The sequence below is a fragment of the Seriola dumerili genome, unplaced genomic scaffold, assembly GCF_002260705.1.
Source record: "Seriola dumerili isolate Sdu_G_001 unplaced genomic scaffold, Sdu_1.0 BDQW01000017.1, whole genome shotgun sequence".
NCBI classification, from domain to species: Eukaryota; Metazoa; Chordata; class Actinopteri; order Carangiformes; family Carangidae; genus Seriola; species Seriola dumerili.
Window position 1 is genome coordinate 5,476,029 of NW_019174272.1, and position 19,554 is coordinate 5,495,582.

Genomic DNA, 19,554 nt, shown 5'->3' on the forward strand with positions numbered 1-19,554 from the left:
CTTATTGGTCTGCTGTGGGAATATGACACACCTCACTGTTTTAGTTAGTGTGCATTTGTGTTCCCAGACAGTTTCGGCTTATACTTAGAACTGAATCACCCTATAACCTAAAGACATTATTTGTATTGCCACTAAGATTTTGGAGGAAAGATGCAGAGCTGTCCTAACCTGCAGGAGTTTACAGCTGGTGCTGAATAAAAAGACAAACGTATAGCCTAGTTGTATGGATTGAATTATTGTGGCTATAAATATGATTTTAAAAAGATGTGCTGTTTTTGTTCATTTAATTGCCACAGTCTAATTTACTAGCCAAATGCTCCCCAGGATATGCTGCTCCCTTTTCTTCTGCTTCCATCTTCACTGATTACACACAGGGGACATGTCATTTTTCATTAGATTTTATTGATCTGTGTAAACTCTTTGCAAAATCTTTACATGCAAAGTTATTTGCAAACATACATAATTCCAGTGCATGCACTATCTATTTACAAATACAGAGATAAACCAAGAAACATTCCACTGAAAGGGGCAGAATCAAGTAGAAGACGGCTATAGGTTTAGCTCAGATAGAAGCTTGTGTTTTTTAAAAAATAATATATATCTATATTGGTTATAATTCATGTCGATCATCATCTGATGATCACTGTAGCTGAAGTAGCACAACATAGGACAGCCTGTAATGCTGTAATGGTGGTTGTTTCAATCCCTGCCACAGGGGGGCAGAGTGGCTGTACAGAGGAAACAGGACACTGGAGAGATTTGAATGTGAATGTACAGAAGGTTTCATTCAAAGAATGAGAATAATCTCAATGTCTGCTACTGATAGAGTTGGATAAAGTCTGACACTTTGTTGATGTGCTCAATTTATTATAAGTTTATCCTGTGGATGCTATCAGACCAGCTTATTCAGATTACACCGACAGTCATCATAGTCATGCAGCATATGGCCTCTTGTGTTTAAAGTATCAACAGGAATGTTATGGGGAAGAAGTGTAAACATTAATGAAATTACAATAGCATTAATTTCTTACAAAGTATATATATCTTGAACCACAAGACATTTCATGCATAGGTTTTTTTGTTTTCATCTTTGTTTTGACATTGGAATAACTTGCAAACAGCTGTATAAATTGAGGTCATTCCACTTTGTAAGGTGTGCTTTCCTTGGTTTGCTGTGATTAGTGAACAAACACACACTAAAGCCTTGAATGACTGGGACGTGGCAGAGGGGAAAGCGCCCTGCTTTGTGCAAAGGGTGCGTTGATGTAAAAGCGGGCCAAGACTGCCCCAGGCACACTAGAGTCACGAGCACAGTGCATGCAGGTAAAGCTGCACATACTTATGACATAACCTCTTCCACCTTCTCTCATTGTGAAGCAGCCAAATTTGTTAAGGAAACTTGTAAGAAACGTTACTGTGTGCGTTCAGTGTAAACACTGCAGTAGAAAACCTCTGAGGTGTGAACCGCGAGCTTCAGAAGAAAACAGGTAGCAGGAGGAGAATCCTTTTTCCTGCCAAGTCTAACCACAACTAAGAAATAAATATGAAAAATAAACATTGTCATTCACTTTTCAGTTCCTCTAATCACGCAATTAATACTTCCCACCAACGCAAAATTCACAGCTTGAATAACCATACGTAAAAACTCCTAATGTTTAACTAGTGTGCTATAATTTTAATTAACAAATTAACAGCAACTGATGAAAGGTTCATTTAGCTCATGGTCCACTGACTTATGAATCATCTGTTTATCAGATGTCTATCCTAACCTGAGCAATGTATCAGTATGTAAACATTTCTTCATGGAAATATACACTATGTGCAGGCCAGTGGGCACAGTTGAAATATTTTAAGGTGCAGCTGCGTGTTTTCTTATGTCAGTGGCTCGGCATGCTTATACAGTTCAAGTGTTACACTAAGCATGTTGTAATCACATGAACATTCAAAAATAATAACCTGACAGTCTAATGAGTTTCAGGCATGAGCTCAACTGAGGCATTTATGAGCCTGACAATTGGTTTTGACCTCAGCCACCACAACATATTGCTTTTCTTGTTCTGTACGAGTGCAATTTAAACTTTATTTCCTTTAGCGGAGAATGTGTCAAGTTCAGCACACTATATAACATCACTGACAGGCATGATGGTCTTTATGCTGCTGTTCACTGACAGATGTCTTAGTTACATTAATGAAATCTCTAATTCATTTATGCCATGATTTGTCCCAGAGGCAGATTAAGTATCAGCACAGGCAGAGAAATTGTTAATAAGAAGACAGGAAAGAAGAGTATATACTACATCAGGGAGAAGGATGCGATGCGAGCAGTGCCTGTGTGATGGTCAAGTCGTGAGAGAATAGATAAACACAACAGAATGAGGGGGGAAAACAAGTGCTCTCAGAGGTGGATGCAAACCAAGTAGGGAGGGTAGCTCATGCTGCACTGGGGCGGACAAGTGGTTAATCACTAGCGACGTGATTCTCATTCATCAAGGTATGCCAGCGCTCAATCTTCTTGTCCTTGTTCTTCAAACACTCGTACCAGTGCTTCAGCCTCTCTCCTTTGGCAGTGATACCCAGCTGACACCCGCCTGTCAGGAAGAAAGTGAGGTGTGAGAGGCAGGTGGGGAGCAGGTGAGAATTTCATTTTTGATTGCATCAGAGCAGTGACGGTGATCGAATATTTACCAATGTAGTCATTGGACTTCCCGATATCGTAGTCCCACACAGAGATATCTAAAGTCTTCTTGGCCAATTCACTGTGTTTGATGTCATAGCTGAATTCCTGGAATTTGAATCGAGACATTAACTCATCAATTCCAACATTTTTCCAAACCTGAGTTGCAAAAAATACAAACACAGAGACTGGATAATAAACTCATTTTCATTAACTGCAGCTAACTTCCACCTTGAACTCTCTTACAAACCTCATTAAACTCTGGGTTTAAAGTCCTCTTTTTGATTTGTGTTTTGCACTTGCCCTTCTTCCCCATGTCAGGTTTCAGACATCTGTAAATTATATATACATATATATATATATATAAAGGTTAATTTATGCCATTTCAAGAGTCATACACTGACAAGCTGAATGTACTTCTCGTCCTGCTTTACCTACATTTTGACATATGGGTCAGAGTAGCCATTAGCATCCATGGCAGCCAGGTGAACGCAGCGCACGACGCCCACAATTAGGCGGTTCTGCTGGGTGTTGTACATGAGGGAGATCAGAATCCGACCACGCTCCTCTATGTCTCCGCCATCTTTCGCTGACTAAGAGAGCAGAGGGGTAAAAAAAAAAAAAAAAAAGTTCATTAGTATTCTTGATAAGCTTTGTGTCTACTTTGGTGGAATCTGCCATGTTTAAACATACTCGGAAATAAAAAAGGCATTACCTCATCTTCGTAGAGAGAGATGCCTCTGGCTGCCCCAGCTGTTGCAGTTCTCTTCGTCTGTGAAGGGGGAACAAGATTACACCCGGTCAATAAGCGATTCAGACAAGGAGAACAAAGCGTTGTTTGACTGTAATTCAGTTTCACTCACTGGGACAACTCTCTCGAGACACACGTTAAAGTTTTTCTTCTGGTTCATCTTCAGTTTCTTCAGCGCCACTCGGGTTTCCCCAATAAACTCATTATGCCCGAACTTGTCTTCATCACAGACAGAGAGCCTGTGGAAATCGAAAGAGATTCTTAACCTGTTACACCCTTAAACAAGCCAACTAAAGTAATATTAAGTGTCAAACATGAACATTATCCACCTGAGGGTCTTACGCTGCATGTCCTCATCTGTCAGGCCGTGGTAGGTGAGCGTCTCACTCCACACAGGGTTGCGGGTATTTCTCAAGGTCTTTGTGCGCAACTTGTTAGACTGTTTGGTGTAGGATAGATCAGGACAAGGAAATGGAAATATCTCATGGCGGGTTACCACTACAGACCACTAAGACATCACAATATCTGTGGTTTCTGTTATTTAATCACGGTGAGTATCTACGTGTTGCTGCTTCCCATCAAAAGGAGCTTTTGCAGCTGAGGCCTGCCCCATTCTGCACTATGATCACACTCCACAAATAATGCACCTTCACTACAACTTTTACTTTATTTACTTTATTTCTAGACATCATCCCTATGTCAATTTTATGACTTTTATTCAGTCAAACCACAAGGTGTCAGGCTTGAGCTGCCAGAACGATCTCTCACCACCCAGTGGGGTCTAAAATCACCACCCTTCCTTTTTGACTTAGCAGGATATTAAGGTAATAAATCTTTTAAAAGAAGTAAAAGCTTAATGTAAGAAAGGTGTGTCTTTTACCTTACTAGCCCCTGGCAGCAGATGAAGTTTGACATAAGGATCTGCCAGTCCATTTGAGTCCATGGGCTTCAGTCCCTGAGGAGAAACAGAGCACAGTGTCCATCACATCGTCGCACACAGCACACAACAATTAAGCTAAAGTGCCATTCAGGAGCTTTTTAACATAAACCACTTGATTGTAATTGTCCCTTTGTGTGAGAGAATGAGGAGAGTAGTGGTACCTTTGCTTTGAGGATGCTACAGTGGAGGCTGTTGCTTTCCTGTTCATAGAGCAGACTGAACTCTAGAGAGCCCAGAGTGGCTGAAAGAGACCCAGACCAGTCATCACATTAGACCACAGAGAGCAGACAGCAGGTCCGCTCTTGAATAATTAAAAGTGTAAATAAAAAGGGACACAAGGGATACAAAGGGAAAGATGCTCTTGTAATCAAACAACTCTCAACTTGTGAATAGAAGTGAAAATAAGTACCAGCCCAGAGTGGACAGGAATGACAGACAATAAAGTCTCCGAGTAAGTCTTCACCTTCACTCATGACACATTCGTAGCCTTGTATTTACCTTAACTAAACGTCTGAAAAAATCTCATTACAAATCCAGGGCATGTGGTATAAAAGAAATCAAATAAACACCCAAATCTCAAAGGAAGGCCTTCAGAAAATAAGGATCTGGGTAAGAAAAAAAATATACTGAAGTGCTGCCCACACAGTTTCTTTGGAGGAGTTTCATTGCCAAGCATAGCTGTTGGGGGACAAAATAATTAAATGACATTTGTTAATTTTTTCTTATATAACTGTTAAACTTTTCTGGTCTGAGATTCACCACAAAACTGAAGAGGATATAACCATCTGAGCTACTGAAACCAGTCAGCACCAAAGGCCTTAATTGTTCCCACCATCTCAGCTCCAGCAGCCACATGAAAACCATAGCGATTTCTGCCATTTTCACTCCCAGCACAGGGGACTGGATCAAACGCAAGGGGACTCTATATCCTGTTAGCCCCGGTGCATCTCAAATTATTTGTACAGCTCCATATTCCCAGACCTCAATAAAATAAATTAACACCCAATCCCCCAGAGAAAGAATAAAGGCCGATTGACGCTGCAGGCGCAGAACATGAATGACATGGCACCATTCTCACCATTAAAATGGGATATGGGATATTTAAAAAAAAAAAAAAAAAGTATGATTGCATAGCTTATACATCACTGTTGATTTAGTGAATCATGTCCTGATACACATCTTCCTCTGATTTAGTTCCTTGGACATTGATTTTCATGCTTCGATAACATATGGTGCTTATCATTTGTCATTTTCTACCCAGCTCAATAGATGCTGCCAGAACAATTCTTGCTGTTCGCTGTGACTATTGAACAATTTATAGATACAAATTGTTTCCAGACAGAAGTCAAGCATCAACACAGAATGACTTGGAATCCCTACGGGGAACAGAAATGCAGCCAAATTAAGGACATCAATGCCCAATACTCTATGCTATATGGCAATATGTTTTGCTTTATTAACAAAAAGAAAAACACCTCATCTGGTGGTATTTACCTGAAACGAGCAGAAAGAAATCATCAATGTCAAACCGAACATGAGGTGAAATGAAACTGACACATCAGCCACGCTACTCTGTGAGAAGAGTGAGCAGATGGTGTACTCACTGGCTTCATCAGAGTCATAGTCGTTGGCCTCCTCCTCCTCCTCGGCTGGGGGAGGTTGCTGTCGGACGGGAACAGCACCGTGGGCAGCGGGCTGCCTCCTGTCCTCTCTCACTGCAGGAGGCGCTCTCTGCTCTGGAGGAACTGCACCAGAGGAGTACGCACCTCCATCTGGACCTACAACCACATTGGATCATGTGAGACTGACTGCACAAAATAATGACACCACTGGGGATGTTATATTTGGTTAATGCGTGGGACGCTTTATAAGGATTGTGTCCTAGCTGTCTCTCACCCTGCTGGGCCATGGTGGCGGCAGGCTGCGGTCTGGAGCTCTGGACAGGAACCATCTTCTTCATCACCACTGGGCTGCCCTGACCCGCCTCTTGAGGGCCAGCCCCCCCAGTGGCCATGCACACAGCTGATGGTTTAGGGGCCACAGGTGGGTAACCAGCACGGCCCAGTGGCTCTGGTCCTAAAAATAAGTATGAATAGCGTCGTACAGTAAACATGCAGACATACGCTATACATAAGGGAGACACGCATAATCACACCACTTCAGGCTCCTACTGCAGTGGAATCTGTAATACTCCCTAGTCCCTCTGCATACTTTTGATGTTGCAGCTTTTTCGTTGCGAAGGCATTGACCTACATACATTACAACAAGCTGTGGTGGCCGACTACTGTACATGCAGCAGCTATATGGTGCCTGTACGCCAAAGCTACCCCTATGTTTCATGGGCAAATCACATTGCACAGGTAATCACGCTGAAAGTGCGAAATGATACAATGTGACCCATCATGCCAGCACCACCTGGAGGCTCATCCCATGTCACAGCATGCACCTTCCGACAGCTTAATTGAGGTCTTCACCCCCCTCCACTGCGCCAGTGGGCGGTACTGCCAAATTTGGGAAGCTGATAAAAGGTTTGATGCTTGGGAAAAGAGCAATGAGAGGCGGGATTGCCAAAAGACTAAGAAGTGTACAGATGCTGATCTAATGAGTGTGAAGAGGAGGCCCTTTGAAAAATAGTCAGACTGAAATGAAATATATATATATATATATACATATATATCCCTGGTGTTTGTTTTGATGTGAATACTTTTATGGTCAAAATTGTGATTATATGAAGAAATGCAGATACAATATTATAAATTGTATACAACCTTAACAGCATGATGGGACTTCCAAAATGCTGAATGCTTAAATCACTAACAGTCAAAACCATGTGGACTTGACAAAGGGGAAAAAGTGGGAAAAAATGCTCCTTGTATTAATGTTTGTAGTTTATACAATATAACGTTCTCCTCTCGTCAGATGTTAGTCTGCCAGGGGGGAAACGCCCACCCAGAGGCTTGCAGCTTAGATGCTATTTCCATAATATGTCCTAATCTGGTTTTATCCCTTGCTGAAAAGTATCCTGTTTTGAAAAATATGCACAGTAGCTGTAGTATTTAGTTTATTTCCTCACACAAAAAGTGAGTTGAATTATAATTTCAGTTCAATTTTAAATCACAACAGGCAGCACTGCTGAGAAACTGAAGTCTCAGATGCAGTTCGGTAGTTCAGCAGATCCCTGTTTAGAGATTTCTAGATACTAAAAACTTGCCTGAATCTAGTTGCCCAGATGCAGCAACCTGACTCTGACTGTGACCTATGAGAGACATGCTGTAAACTAATTGTCTGTGACGACAGTCTAAACAGGTTAATCGAAAATGGTGATGAGCACCTGCCTGTCGCCTCATGTGAAAAACTGAAAAAGACTGCAGAGTAACTCTGAAGGGGCAGATCTCAGCTGTGTCTACCTGCTGCTTGTGGTTGGGTTACCGCCTCCCTGGGCTCAGAGGCTGGAGGCCCCTGGGGCTCTGCCGCACCCGTCTTGCTCGGTTTAGATAATGGCATGGGTGATGGCAGGAAATGCTTGGGAAAACCTTTGAAGAACCAGGCACCAGACCTCTTCCACACCTGACAAAACAGAAGAAAAAGAAAGTGTTACTGGATTTTCCAACAATTGAATTCTGTTACTTGTTCACTGGTGTAAATCACTCACCTCTCGCTGTTCTCTGCAGATCTTGCAAAGCCACACGGCGCGTGGCCGACTGCTACACTGTGTACCACACTTGGTACACATGCTCTGCACGACAGGAGAAAATAAAGATTTGACCTATTGTGTTCTGAATTGCAGCAGAGGAGTATATTTGCGTTTCCCTTGTTATAATTGGCTGATTCATTACCTACCTTTTTGCAGTCCTCACACACCACTGAGCTGACCCCAGGTGAGCCCAGCTGCTCCCCACACACCAAACAGCGGGACACTCCATCCCCACACACAGTCTTCTTCATGTCGTCCAGGCGGTTTATCAAGCGCCTGCAAGCAGCACAGGATGAAATCTTACTTAAAATGTGACCGTTAATTATCTCAGGTCCAAATGTGTGCGTGTCATCAGTCTCAACAGGCAATTCTGTTTTCATATACACATATTGTGGGAAACCACTGCATGTTTTACAGTCTCTTACCCAATTCTCTCCTGCTCCATGGCCTCCATTTTCTCAGCACGGGCGATCACATTGTTTATAATCTCTTTCTCTTCATCTGTCAGGTCTGGACCAGAACCAGAGCCAGGCTGCATGGTCCAGTTGCCCCTGTCAGTCAACATATTCTCCAGTTGAGATTACACTACCTCTGTGATTGATGATATGAATGATATCCAATTGCACATTTGCATAAGCACTTCACAATCTGTGTTTGAACAAGCAGAGCGAACGCAGCGAATGAATGAACATGCATTTACAGCGTCAACACATCACACTGCTCTCTGAACAGTTACAGAGCAGAGACACACAATGAGGATAAGAGGTGGTGGAGTGGGAGTTGATCTACTTACTGCTCTTTTTCACTGTGTCACAGATCACACATCACAGAGATGCAGGAGAAAGAGAAAGACAGGAGGGCACAGTTTAGCGTCGATGTGTCCATCACAAACGGTTAACACAACAAAAAAAAAAAAGTTCTGACAATCATGCTTTACCTAGCGTGCATTTTCCTCTGCCTGTCGTTGGACATCCAGCGATCCGAGCTGCTGCTCATCACCGTGTCCGTCATGCTGCGCTATCGCAGTCTGCAGGTGGACAGAAAGAAAAAGACAGAGATTTATTCAGCATGAAACAGTAAAACAAACTTTAACTGATGTCATAAAAAGATGCCAACTCTGTATTTAGAGTTCTTAATTTGGGTAGGAATGACTTATGTGTTTTGAGTCGACACTCACAGCTATCCTCCGTCCTTGTCTCATGCTTATGCAGCACTGTTTTAACGGCCTCCACGGACAGTGCTGGCCTTAAATTGGCAAGTCACCAGATACACTTCCTTTAATTGTCTCATTGATGTAAAGCTAAATGAAAGGTATCTAATGATGACCTCCCATTGGTGACCACCATGAGCCAAACAACTACTGCAAATAAAGAAAAATCTATTACAGTTTCCAGAAAAGTAATAATCACTTTTTCCCCTTCCCTTCTTGCTTCCTATGAATTTACATACCACAACTGAAATAGCAACAAAATATCAGCTACCAGTGGAAATGTAAGCACATTTCCTAGTGCCAGTTTTACAGCCTAATCAGTGCCATCTCCTCTTGCCAAGCCTGTTTTATCAAATTCTCTCCACAGACATATTTAACCAGTAAATGGACACAGAGAAAACATTGCCAAGACGTGACACACCAAGACAATGGATCTGTAAAATATGAGCCTAAACTATAGCGACATACAGTGGTTCTAACATGAATAGAGTTGCTTTGTGTTCGTAAGGCAATGGGGTGAAAAAAAAAAAGCTGATGACAAAGCGAGACCTCCTGCACATTTGTGACCACAGTGAATGAAGGTGCTCGGGGTCATTTCAATTCATGTGCGCTTTCTACAAAAGGCCTGAGGAGATAAGGTTGCACAAATTGGGGGTGGTAAAGCCAATTATTTTAGCAGCTGTAAGTGAAACTGTGAGGAAACTGTGAGTCTACACATTTCAAAGAAGCAGATGGTTCCATATAGCAGGAGGAGGAGGTTAATTATTATATATAGGAGGAGGAGGAGGGGGAGAGCTTCTACTGACAGGGATGACTAAGAGTCTTTGTCTCCAGCGTTTCTGATTGTTCACAGTGTGTTGGTTGAAGCTGAGGTTTTTATCCGAAGTGATCTCTGTGTATTTACAGTTCTCAACAATATATACTCCTTCTCCAGGGATGCTGGGTGGACTGAGAGTGTGGTCGGGTGTGATGGGGAGGCTGATGAACAGTTTTTAAGATCCGCAGGAAGTTATCGTCACTCCATGCGGCAACATCGAGACTGGATTGTTTGCAGTCACTGTCGCTGAGGAGGAGTTGAAGAAAGGCGTGTGTCATCGGAGTGTTTAAAGTACACGATGACAAGAGATGAGCTCTTGTAGTCATTTGTGTACATAGTGCGAAAAACAGGCCGACAACACATCCAAGTGTTAATGATGACAGAGGGAAACAGTGAGCTGTCAGCTGCTACCAAAGCCCTGTCCATATGATGCATCAACAATGTAATCTAACCTCAGAGTGACATGGAAAAGATGATACAAAGATGTCAACAGAAATCACTGAGGCGAGTGCCTACGGGCAAGTCTGCTGAGTCTGTGTGTGTGTGTGTGTGTGTGTGTATGTGCGCGTGCCACTGTGCAGCTGACTTAGAGCTGCTCCAAGTATCTGCCAGACAATACATGGAGGGACACTCCAGCCAGACGCTGGGGGAATACGGCAGTGTATGTCCTGAGGGGAAGTACCAGCAGTCAGAGAAGACCAGCAGGCTCCGAAAAGGAGCAACAAGAGGAACAAAAAGCTTCTCTGGAGCCTCAAATATGGAGAACTGTGATGGTGCAGGATGAGGAAAGTGCCGGCACAGTGTCAGAGAGATTGAGAGAGATACAGTAAGGAATGCATAATGATAATACTAAAAGGAAAATCAATAAGTTTCACTTGTCCTCAGCTTTTCACAGCAGTAAAACCTCGCACTATAGAACCTTGGAGAAAGTGAAAGAGGGAGTGGAGGGGAGGGGTGCGACACTGTCTCCCCCTTTCAGCTGCTCGTATTATGCTGCGTAACGTTAGGGTACATACCTTTTGGGCTCTAATCTGTTGCTGCACTGCCTGCAGGATTCACAGAATAACAACAAATTCGCTGTGCTATCAATAGCCACTCTGGGTGTGGGCTTTCCCTCTGATGCTGCTGCTGCATCCAGCCAACAGGAGCAAAACACAGTCTTCAGGGAGCTTTTGTCTTTGTTCCCACTTTTCAGCAGCAATCTGTCGGCTCAGACATTACTCCGACTGTATAGTATATATTGTGTACACTGAGGCTCTCAAGCTTAGCCCTCCTTCACTTGCCAAAATTAATTATCCCACTTTTGTCTAACACGATTGTCCTGGAGAGGTGCATGGAGAGACACAGATGGGAGGGGCCATTCAGACTCGGGCTGGGTAATCACTGATTCAGACAAGTCAGGGCTCTCTGGTGCTGGGGAAAGATGTTTCTGCATCACACAAGTGGACTCTTTGCTGAGGTGACAATCCAATTAGCATTCAGGAGATTGTCTGAATAATCACATCCACTCTTTTCTCATAAAGAACTGTAAGCATAGGCTTCGAAGCCTGAGACATAGAGAAATACTGCTTGGTTTCATCTACTGTACTGCCAGAGAGGGTTTACATCTCAAAGGGCTTTAAGTGTACATATTCAAATATGAACCTAAGGCCAATTATAAGGGACTGTCTTGCGAAAAATGTCATATTGATCCTTGTTATACTGCAGTAATGACACCACTGTGACCCTCAGACTGTCATCCTCTGCGCTGCTGAGATTATAAATGCAACTAATCTGCGTCATCTGTGACTCGGTGGAACATTCATCCTGTTTTCCTCCCATGTGAGATGATTCAGTCAGGTGGTGGGTTCCTCTCTTGAGAGCAGCAGATATCCATCTGTTTTTTGTTTTTTTTCTTCCATAATGTCACGAAGCCAACAGAGTGACGTGTCGCTCTGTAAAGTGGTCCCCAGGAACTGTGCAAGCAACCACACAATGTTGTCTACGAACACACCAGGCATGACTTGTAACAGATCATGTGTGAGCTGACAACAGGAAACACCAGAGGGAGAGCATCGACTCAAGATAAGTCATCTGCTTGATCATTGTAAGTCATCCACCCAGCAGGATCTCTCCCGTGCAGAATTTCATATGGGGGTGGTGAAGACCAATTTAGAAACCTGTGTCTCCTCCTCAGGGCCTGAGAAGTTAGTCAATACAAATCTGCATCTGTGCATATTCAGGGATGTGTGCACACACAACTCCCAGAACACACCCTACACATTTTCCATCCATTTTTAGAAACACAGACATGCATTCTCCTTGGATACTTGAAGTGAGCGCTCAGCTTGAGCAGCTGCCCAGATTAACATTGTTATGTGACTTTCATTAACAGGTGTATGACTCATTACAGCAGAACATATGACCTATGCACCTTGTTAAGATTTTAGTTCTTGCTTGTGGAAACAAGAACTGAAGAAAGCAGGCAGTGACCACAAGTCATTGATGGATTGATCCAACAGGGATCATTATGGATACAGCACTCAGAGCTTAAGAAGGAATGGGTACAGAGGGAAGAGGGTCATCTCCCTTGTACTGAGATCAGCAACAACAACAAAAACCCAATGTGTTAAAACAAAGGCTCTACACCAGTGTTTTATATCATTATCAAGCAATTTGTCCTGCAACAAGTTCTAAATTGACAGAAAATAATATGTCTATGACTTATTAAGTGATTTATTGAAGACAAATGCCAAATATTAAGCTGTTTCCATGTCATCTAATGTGTGGATGTGCTTCTTTTCCTTTCTTTGGTATTTTTATATGATTATATATTGATTTTATAATGATTATATATTGAATATCTTTGTGTGAAGACCTTATGATGGGCTCTTCAAAACTGTAGGCTACTGGGCATTTTTCACTATCTTCTAACATTTTATAGACTAAATGATTAATCAAGTGATCTTAACAAAGTGGACAGATTATTAAAGTAATGACAATAATAAAATCAAATGCAGCGCTGAAAGTAATTTTTACTATATTGAACACATGAGGGATGACCGCTAAGTAAAATAAGTCTGACTTTGTTGACTTCATTTGTACATGGTAACATATTTAAACCGAAATACAGCAACTGTTTCATTCACCTTATTATTTTAAAAACCTGCTACGTGCCCTATTTGTAGATATTAATGACGTTGAAACACTACATGGTGCTTCACTTGAATTCCAGGGCAACAATTCCCTCGCCATCCTCCAAGAAGGACATTTCTAAAATGGGTTAATGAGAATCAGAGATCAATGAATGCACAATTGGTTTCACCCTAATTTATCTTTTATTAGGCCTCCATTTGTATTCGGACTAAACCTTACTTAGGTATAATGGAGGTCGCCTTAAAGCTCTGCTGTAGCCACCACGCAATCGTCACAAACCCTTACCACTGGCCATTGCAGAGTCCCTGTGGACTCAGATCAGCACTTTCTTCCAAACCATTTTCCAAGGTGCTGATGCAAAGTAGATGCCACTCTTGATATTCATATCAGAACAGCATAGCCTTGCCACCAGTGATTTAATAATCCTGGTGAAACCACACACACTTTTTGTCAGGTTGCTGTAACCATGAATGTTTCATCAGCTATAACACACTGTGCTTTTCCCCGTCAAAGACCCAATAATCCTGCAACCCATACACAGTCTTTCGCTGCGCTGAGAGAAACCAGCTCAGCTATAACATTTTTTAAACTTAGTCATTACTAAGCTGATACTGCCTTGCGTGGATTTCCATTCATAATTTATCATGTTGTGAGACTATGAACAGCATAGTTACACCAAGCAGCACTAAAAGGATTCATCTACCCAAAAATAATAATCGTGAAAAATAGATATTTGGCATTACAACATTAATGTGATGTTATGTCTTCTACTGTTTTTACCATATTGTCAGCAATTTAAAAAATTGTGAAATAGAAAATCCACTGTGAAAAACAGTATATACATTTTCATCTTAAATGTGAAGAAAAAAAAATCTAAATCTAAACAAGAAGAGAATGTAGAAATAAAATGTTTTGTTTCATTCTAATTTTTCTTCCTCTACCATCTGGCCTGGCAGTAACTCAGATTGTCTTATGTATTATGAAACAGAACACAGCCTGAGATCCTCAGACAGGAGAGTCTTGGCTGGTCTACAGTTTCGACTCAAGTCCTGTGGAGATCTGGAACATCATGCCTGACCAGGGAAGACTGAAAAAAGTCAATTTATTTTTCATCTAAATCTCTTCTTCATTCACATCTATAAATACGGAGCCAATCAGAAGACAGGTTTTCCAGTATAAAAATCTTTTGGACAGAGGGAAGGCAATCTTCAGATCATATTCAATCATGCTGCACTCGATTTAGACATCAATGCCTCACTGATAATTATAAGCACATGGCTTGAATGATTGAATAAAGAGATGACATCTACTTAGGAAAACGATGACTGTAAAACCCATTAATGACGATTGCTGTTATTGTTGAACTATGAGTCATCTACAGACCTTCATTACAATGTTCTGAAAAATATGAACAAATTGACAATACCTTGACTCACATGTAGCCTACATGTCATCAGAAAGTACAACCATCCGCTCCTCCACATTCTGTAGTGACACATGTCGGCTGGTGGTTTCACAGACAGTAAAATGTTGACCAGCTGACCAGGCCATAAGAACAAGTAGTACAATAGGGTTATGAGTGGCAATCAACTTGCCTGACAAAGGCACTATCCGTTTGCAGGTCAGTCAGTCTACTGCTTGGGTCAAGACTAACATATCTCAACGTCTATTAGATGGATTGTCATGAACAGACATTCACAGTCTCAAGAGGATGAAACTGGTGACTTTGATCACAGATTTCGTAACTTTTTCTCTAGCGCCAGCATCAGGTCACATTTTTAATTTGGCCAATACTTTGGTTTCATTAAACCAAACTAATGACTTTCCCATCAGCCTCAGCTTTGCTTTTTATTGAGTGCTAATCAATAAATGCTAGCACGCTAACACGCTAAACTTAAGATGGTGAACATGGTAAACTTCATACCTGCTTATCAGCATGTTAGCAATATCACTGAGAGCATATTAGCATGCTGATGTAAGCAGTTAGATCAGTGCACTGTATGGCTGTAGACTCTTGTTCAAATTTTGAAACAAGCACTCAAGTTGGTTTTTAAGTTGTGACTTGTATGTACCAGAATTACTATCATCATTAAAATGTGCCACTGACCTCTCAGATGTGATGAACAGAAAGAAATCATGATGGATTATTGAATGCTAAATAATTCATTTACATTCCCCTGTCGCTGCGCACTGATCATTTGATCTTCTAAACGAACTAACTCTTCACAGTATTCAGCTGCCGATGTCCAGTGCTCACACACCAGGCCTGCAGGGCGAGTGGGGAGACAGGGTAGGAAGGACCAAAAAACAACAAGGTATCCACCCACTCCCAGTTGCATGGCATCCAACTCCATCCATCCCCCATAGAGGACTGTGAGATGCCAACACACTGAGGCCTGGGCAAGATTGTAAAGCACTGCACCAAGAAGCCCTCCACTGCAGGAGGAAAACATCACTCAGCATTTTTTAATTATTTACAACTCCCACCCCCATTGCCTTACATTCTTTAAGGTATTAGTGTACACTGTGTGTACTCATATATTTATCAGACATTATATACAGAACAGTGAATTAGGGGAGAAAAAGATGACACGATTGATTAAATTATTGAGCTCTATTTTGGGAAACAGTACGGATGTTTGTTGGTCTTGACAAATTATACATGTTTTCACTCAGACAATGGTGTTGACAGGGACCATCTGCGGAACCATCTGTGAGGACTCTTCACCTCTCAAATGTGAGAGTGTTGTACCGTTTCAAATACACTCAGCTTCATCCTCTAGGCAGGCATGGCTCCAGTTCCCGCATCGCTGGAGAACAAACAGGAAAGACCATCCAGTGACCGACAAGCTACCGTGCTGTTATCCTGCTATCACTGTTGGCGCTATCCAACAGACCTAAAGAGGTTGGGCGCTGTGTTTTTCATTCTTAAATTTAACACAACGCACACTGAATGAGCAGGGGGTATCCTATAGGTGTCATTTGTAGTAAATAATTCTCAAATTTATTCAGTATTTTGTCCAGGCCTTATTATAGAACCATAAAAGTAAACCGCTATTGGACATGGAGCACTCAATTAACTGCACCCCAGCAAGAACCTGCAGTAAGTCTCAGATTTGCTAAGCTGACGATGATTCATCCTTGTATGCCCCAGAGGCAAGAGGTGGGACTTTGAGAACTGGCTGCTGATGCACTGGCCAGTCATGCTCCTTCACTTTCTTCCCATCTTATCTCCGGGAAACAAGTACTACCAGACAGGGCCATTAAATCAGCGCAGTAAAGGTCTATTGAGAAGACACTATGCATCTATTTCCTACTAACCAGACGTAACCTACAGCCGGTGGTCTGTTGAGATAAACTACATGGTTCCGAACATATAAAGAAACACGTCAGACCTATCTATCTATCTATGTGATGGCCATGATTCTGTTGCTCTGCTTTGAGGATCTGGCACTGTTCAGCTGACGGATATCTGACCCTCCCTCTTGTCCCACCAGCAAACCAGAAGGTACAACACCCCTGGGTGTTTTTAGCGGATCTTGTTTGGCAAACTAGAGCATGTTCTAGTCTGGAAACACACGAAAAATTAGCTTTGGCCCAACCTTGGAGAAAAAAACCCCTGTTGGGAAGCTTGGCTATGTGACTGAAAAAGCAAAGTTTGTTTATTCAGACGTAACTCTGAGCCTCTGGGACAAGAGCTTTACTGCAGCCACAGCATATGCACAGGAGTGATTATAATCAGTTAAATGTAAGTATCACAGGTTGTAAGTAGTAGGTAAGAAATGTTGCATATAGATATGCTGGTGATTATAGATTCAATCGCAGATTCTGTTTTAGATTTTTAACTCCTTGCTCTCTTGGTGGAACTTTCTTTAAAGGCCACATTAATTACATCTGTCTTTTCCAGTGTGCCACAGTGTTAAGGCAGATCTAATCATCAGCTTCAGATAGGCCGGTGAATCGATTCTCATCCACCACTGTGATGAGAATTTGAAGATGAAGCCACTCCCTTCGGAAGCTCAGCCACACATGTAAGAATAATGTCTCTCCTACAACGCATTTCAATAAATTTGCTCAACAGCAGAACAGAGAAACCAACAGATATTTAGAGCACAACATACGATTTGGGCTCTAAGCTCCATATATGGATTGGGAAGAGCACAGAGGAACATGGAGTCATGCACCTTTACCAACTGTGGCCATGGTAACAGCAAGATCAGAAGATGAGAATCAGAATGATTAAACGCCGTGTGTGTGCATGTGTGTCCACCAGTCTGTGTGTTTGTAGTAGAATGTACCTGTGCCGAATTTCATAGCCCATGCAGAACAAGTCGTCACTGAAATAACAGTGTCAGTGGATCATCAAGAAACGTGGCTGCACTTTGTCTGGAATGAATCATCTGGCTTGGATGGTTGTTAACAGTCACAGTTGAAAAGACAGCATGGTTAGAGAGGAAGACGAGCTGAAGACATGAGATTATGCGAGCAGTCGCCTTGTATTCTTCAGCTTTAAATAATGCAGTTAGTGTGCAGAGCACTTACTTCATTCCTCCATCTTTTTTTCACCTTTTCCCTAAACACCCGTGTTTCCTAATGCTATGTATGTTTTGTTTTCTCTTGTTTTATCTTTCTCTCTTGCCTAATTTCATTCTTCCTCTGCACAGAACATAGTGTGAGGCTGTCAAACAGATAGAGAAATACAGGGAGAGAGGTACCAGCTTAAATAAGGGTGTCGTCCAATCACTACTGTGGGTGCTCATGTGAGAGGAGGCAGCTGCAGATATCTCTCAGACTGTTCATTCAGTCTTTTCTCCCCTCCCCCATTTAATCCCCATGCTTCAGGTCTGTAGGAGGAGTTGGAGATGGTGGAACTGGAAGGCGGATTCCCAGCTTCTTTTTTCTGTCCCACTTCTGTACAAACACTAGCAGAAATGAACTGGACAGGTCCAAAAAGTCTGTTTGCAACACACACTGCTCTGACTGTCCGAGTGTAATAACCCACCGGTGCAGGATGAGATAACACCACAACAAGTAGGTGGCTAAATCACCTGTCCTGTGGCACAGCTGGAGTTGAGAGCTGCCCTGCCCAGATGAGCATTTGGAGGCATCACTGATGTTTTTTCCTCTAAGTCTGCAGGCACATCAAGCCCAAGTGTGCGCTCCTAAAAAATCCTGCAGCAACGCCCAGGGACCGCAACCACACAATCTCCCACATGACTTACCAGGTCTGTTTTCTTATATCAGATCTGCAACAAGGAAGCACCGTGTTGCAGTAGTGCAGCCAGCCACCACTCTTGTTTTAATTATTCTTGAAGGGGATTAAAAGCAGCTACACCAAGAGTTACATTTATCGGCCATTCATGAATAAACTGAGTACATAAGCATAACACCAAAGCATGCTGTAGTAAATCGATGCAACAATTCAAAATAAGAGGCTCTATCAGCACCTCTGCATGAATGAAAGGAACATTGAGCTGTCTGCTGCAGAGCAATGTTTTCAGTGAGACATGTTTTCTCTAAAACAAAGGAATCAATCAAATGTTCATTTACATAACTGGTATCTCACATAGGTTAACTGGCAGCAGCTTCATGCATACTGAGTATACTGCATACGTTCACCAAAGCATACATTCTTCCCTTTTCATTCAAATGACTCAGTGAGAAACATGCTCATAAAGATAACGAAAATGTGTTTCATCAAATTAATAAATACAAGCAATGCAATCTGTTCCCTCATAGGAGATCTTTTCCAGTTCCACTCTCTTGTGAATGAAATGCTGCATTCATTCAACTTGTAAATGAGAAATACTAATGCACTGAGTCACTGACCAAACGCACTAACCTCTCAGTAATTTCAGGTTGAGGATGCAATGTTTGAAAATCCTTCGAAGGAGATCGTAAAGCCTACCTGAGAATCCAGCCCCGTCTCTCTCCCCCCCTCTCTCTCAGGGAGCTGTCAGGGAATGATGCGGACTAAATTTCTGTGCAGCGCTTGGAAGCGACCACAGAGTCAGTCATTGCGCATGGTGCCTGTCACCAAAACCCGTGTTTTTATTTTTTTAATTTTTTTAATTTTTTTTGCGTGGAGGAGTAGTCTGTTGCTAGAGGCACAGCGGATCTCCACAATGCGTGGGAACTCGTCTTCTATCCTGCGTGTAGGATGGAAAGCCCTTGGTACCCTGGGAAGGAAACCCCTGGATCTGAAGTGATAACGCTGATGCTTAAGTGGACAGTCATCACCTGATCCAATTGTCTCTATAGAGGCGCATAGTGGCTAAATTTGTATCATCACCCATGCAACCCTGTTGAGAAGTCACTGACAGTTTTAAAAGA

The 19,554-nt window shown here is 42.3% G+C and overlaps 1 protein-coding gene across 1 annotated transcript; it reads right to left on the bottom strand.

Moving 5' to 3' along the window:
* Positions 1 to 409: 409 nt before the first annotated feature.
* On the bottom strand, positions 410 to 19,317 carry rph3a (rabphilin 3A). The gene is made up of 18 exons (XM_022756793.1): positions 19,130 to 19,317; positions 8,997 to 9,086; positions 8,853 to 8,864; positions 8,485 to 8,610; positions 8,206 to 8,335; positions 8,018 to 8,101; positions 7,773 to 7,932; positions 6,262 to 6,441; positions 5,970 to 6,143; positions 4,527 to 4,606; positions 4,306 to 4,380; positions 3,755 to 3,864; positions 3,538 to 3,664; positions 3,390 to 3,446; positions 3,113 to 3,267; positions 2,925 to 3,006; positions 2,686 to 2,782; positions 410 to 2,588 (listed from the first exon to the last, which is right to left on the bottom strand). Exons 2-18 carry the CDS (start codon positions 9,068 to 9,070, stop codon positions 2,458 to 2,460), a joined length of 1,854 nt encoding a protein of 617 aa, XP_022612514.1. The 5' UTR covers positions 9,071 to 9,086; positions 19,130 to 19,317; the 3' UTR covers positions 410 to 2,457.
* Between the last annotated feature and the right edge of the window lie 237 nt (positions 19,318 to 19,554).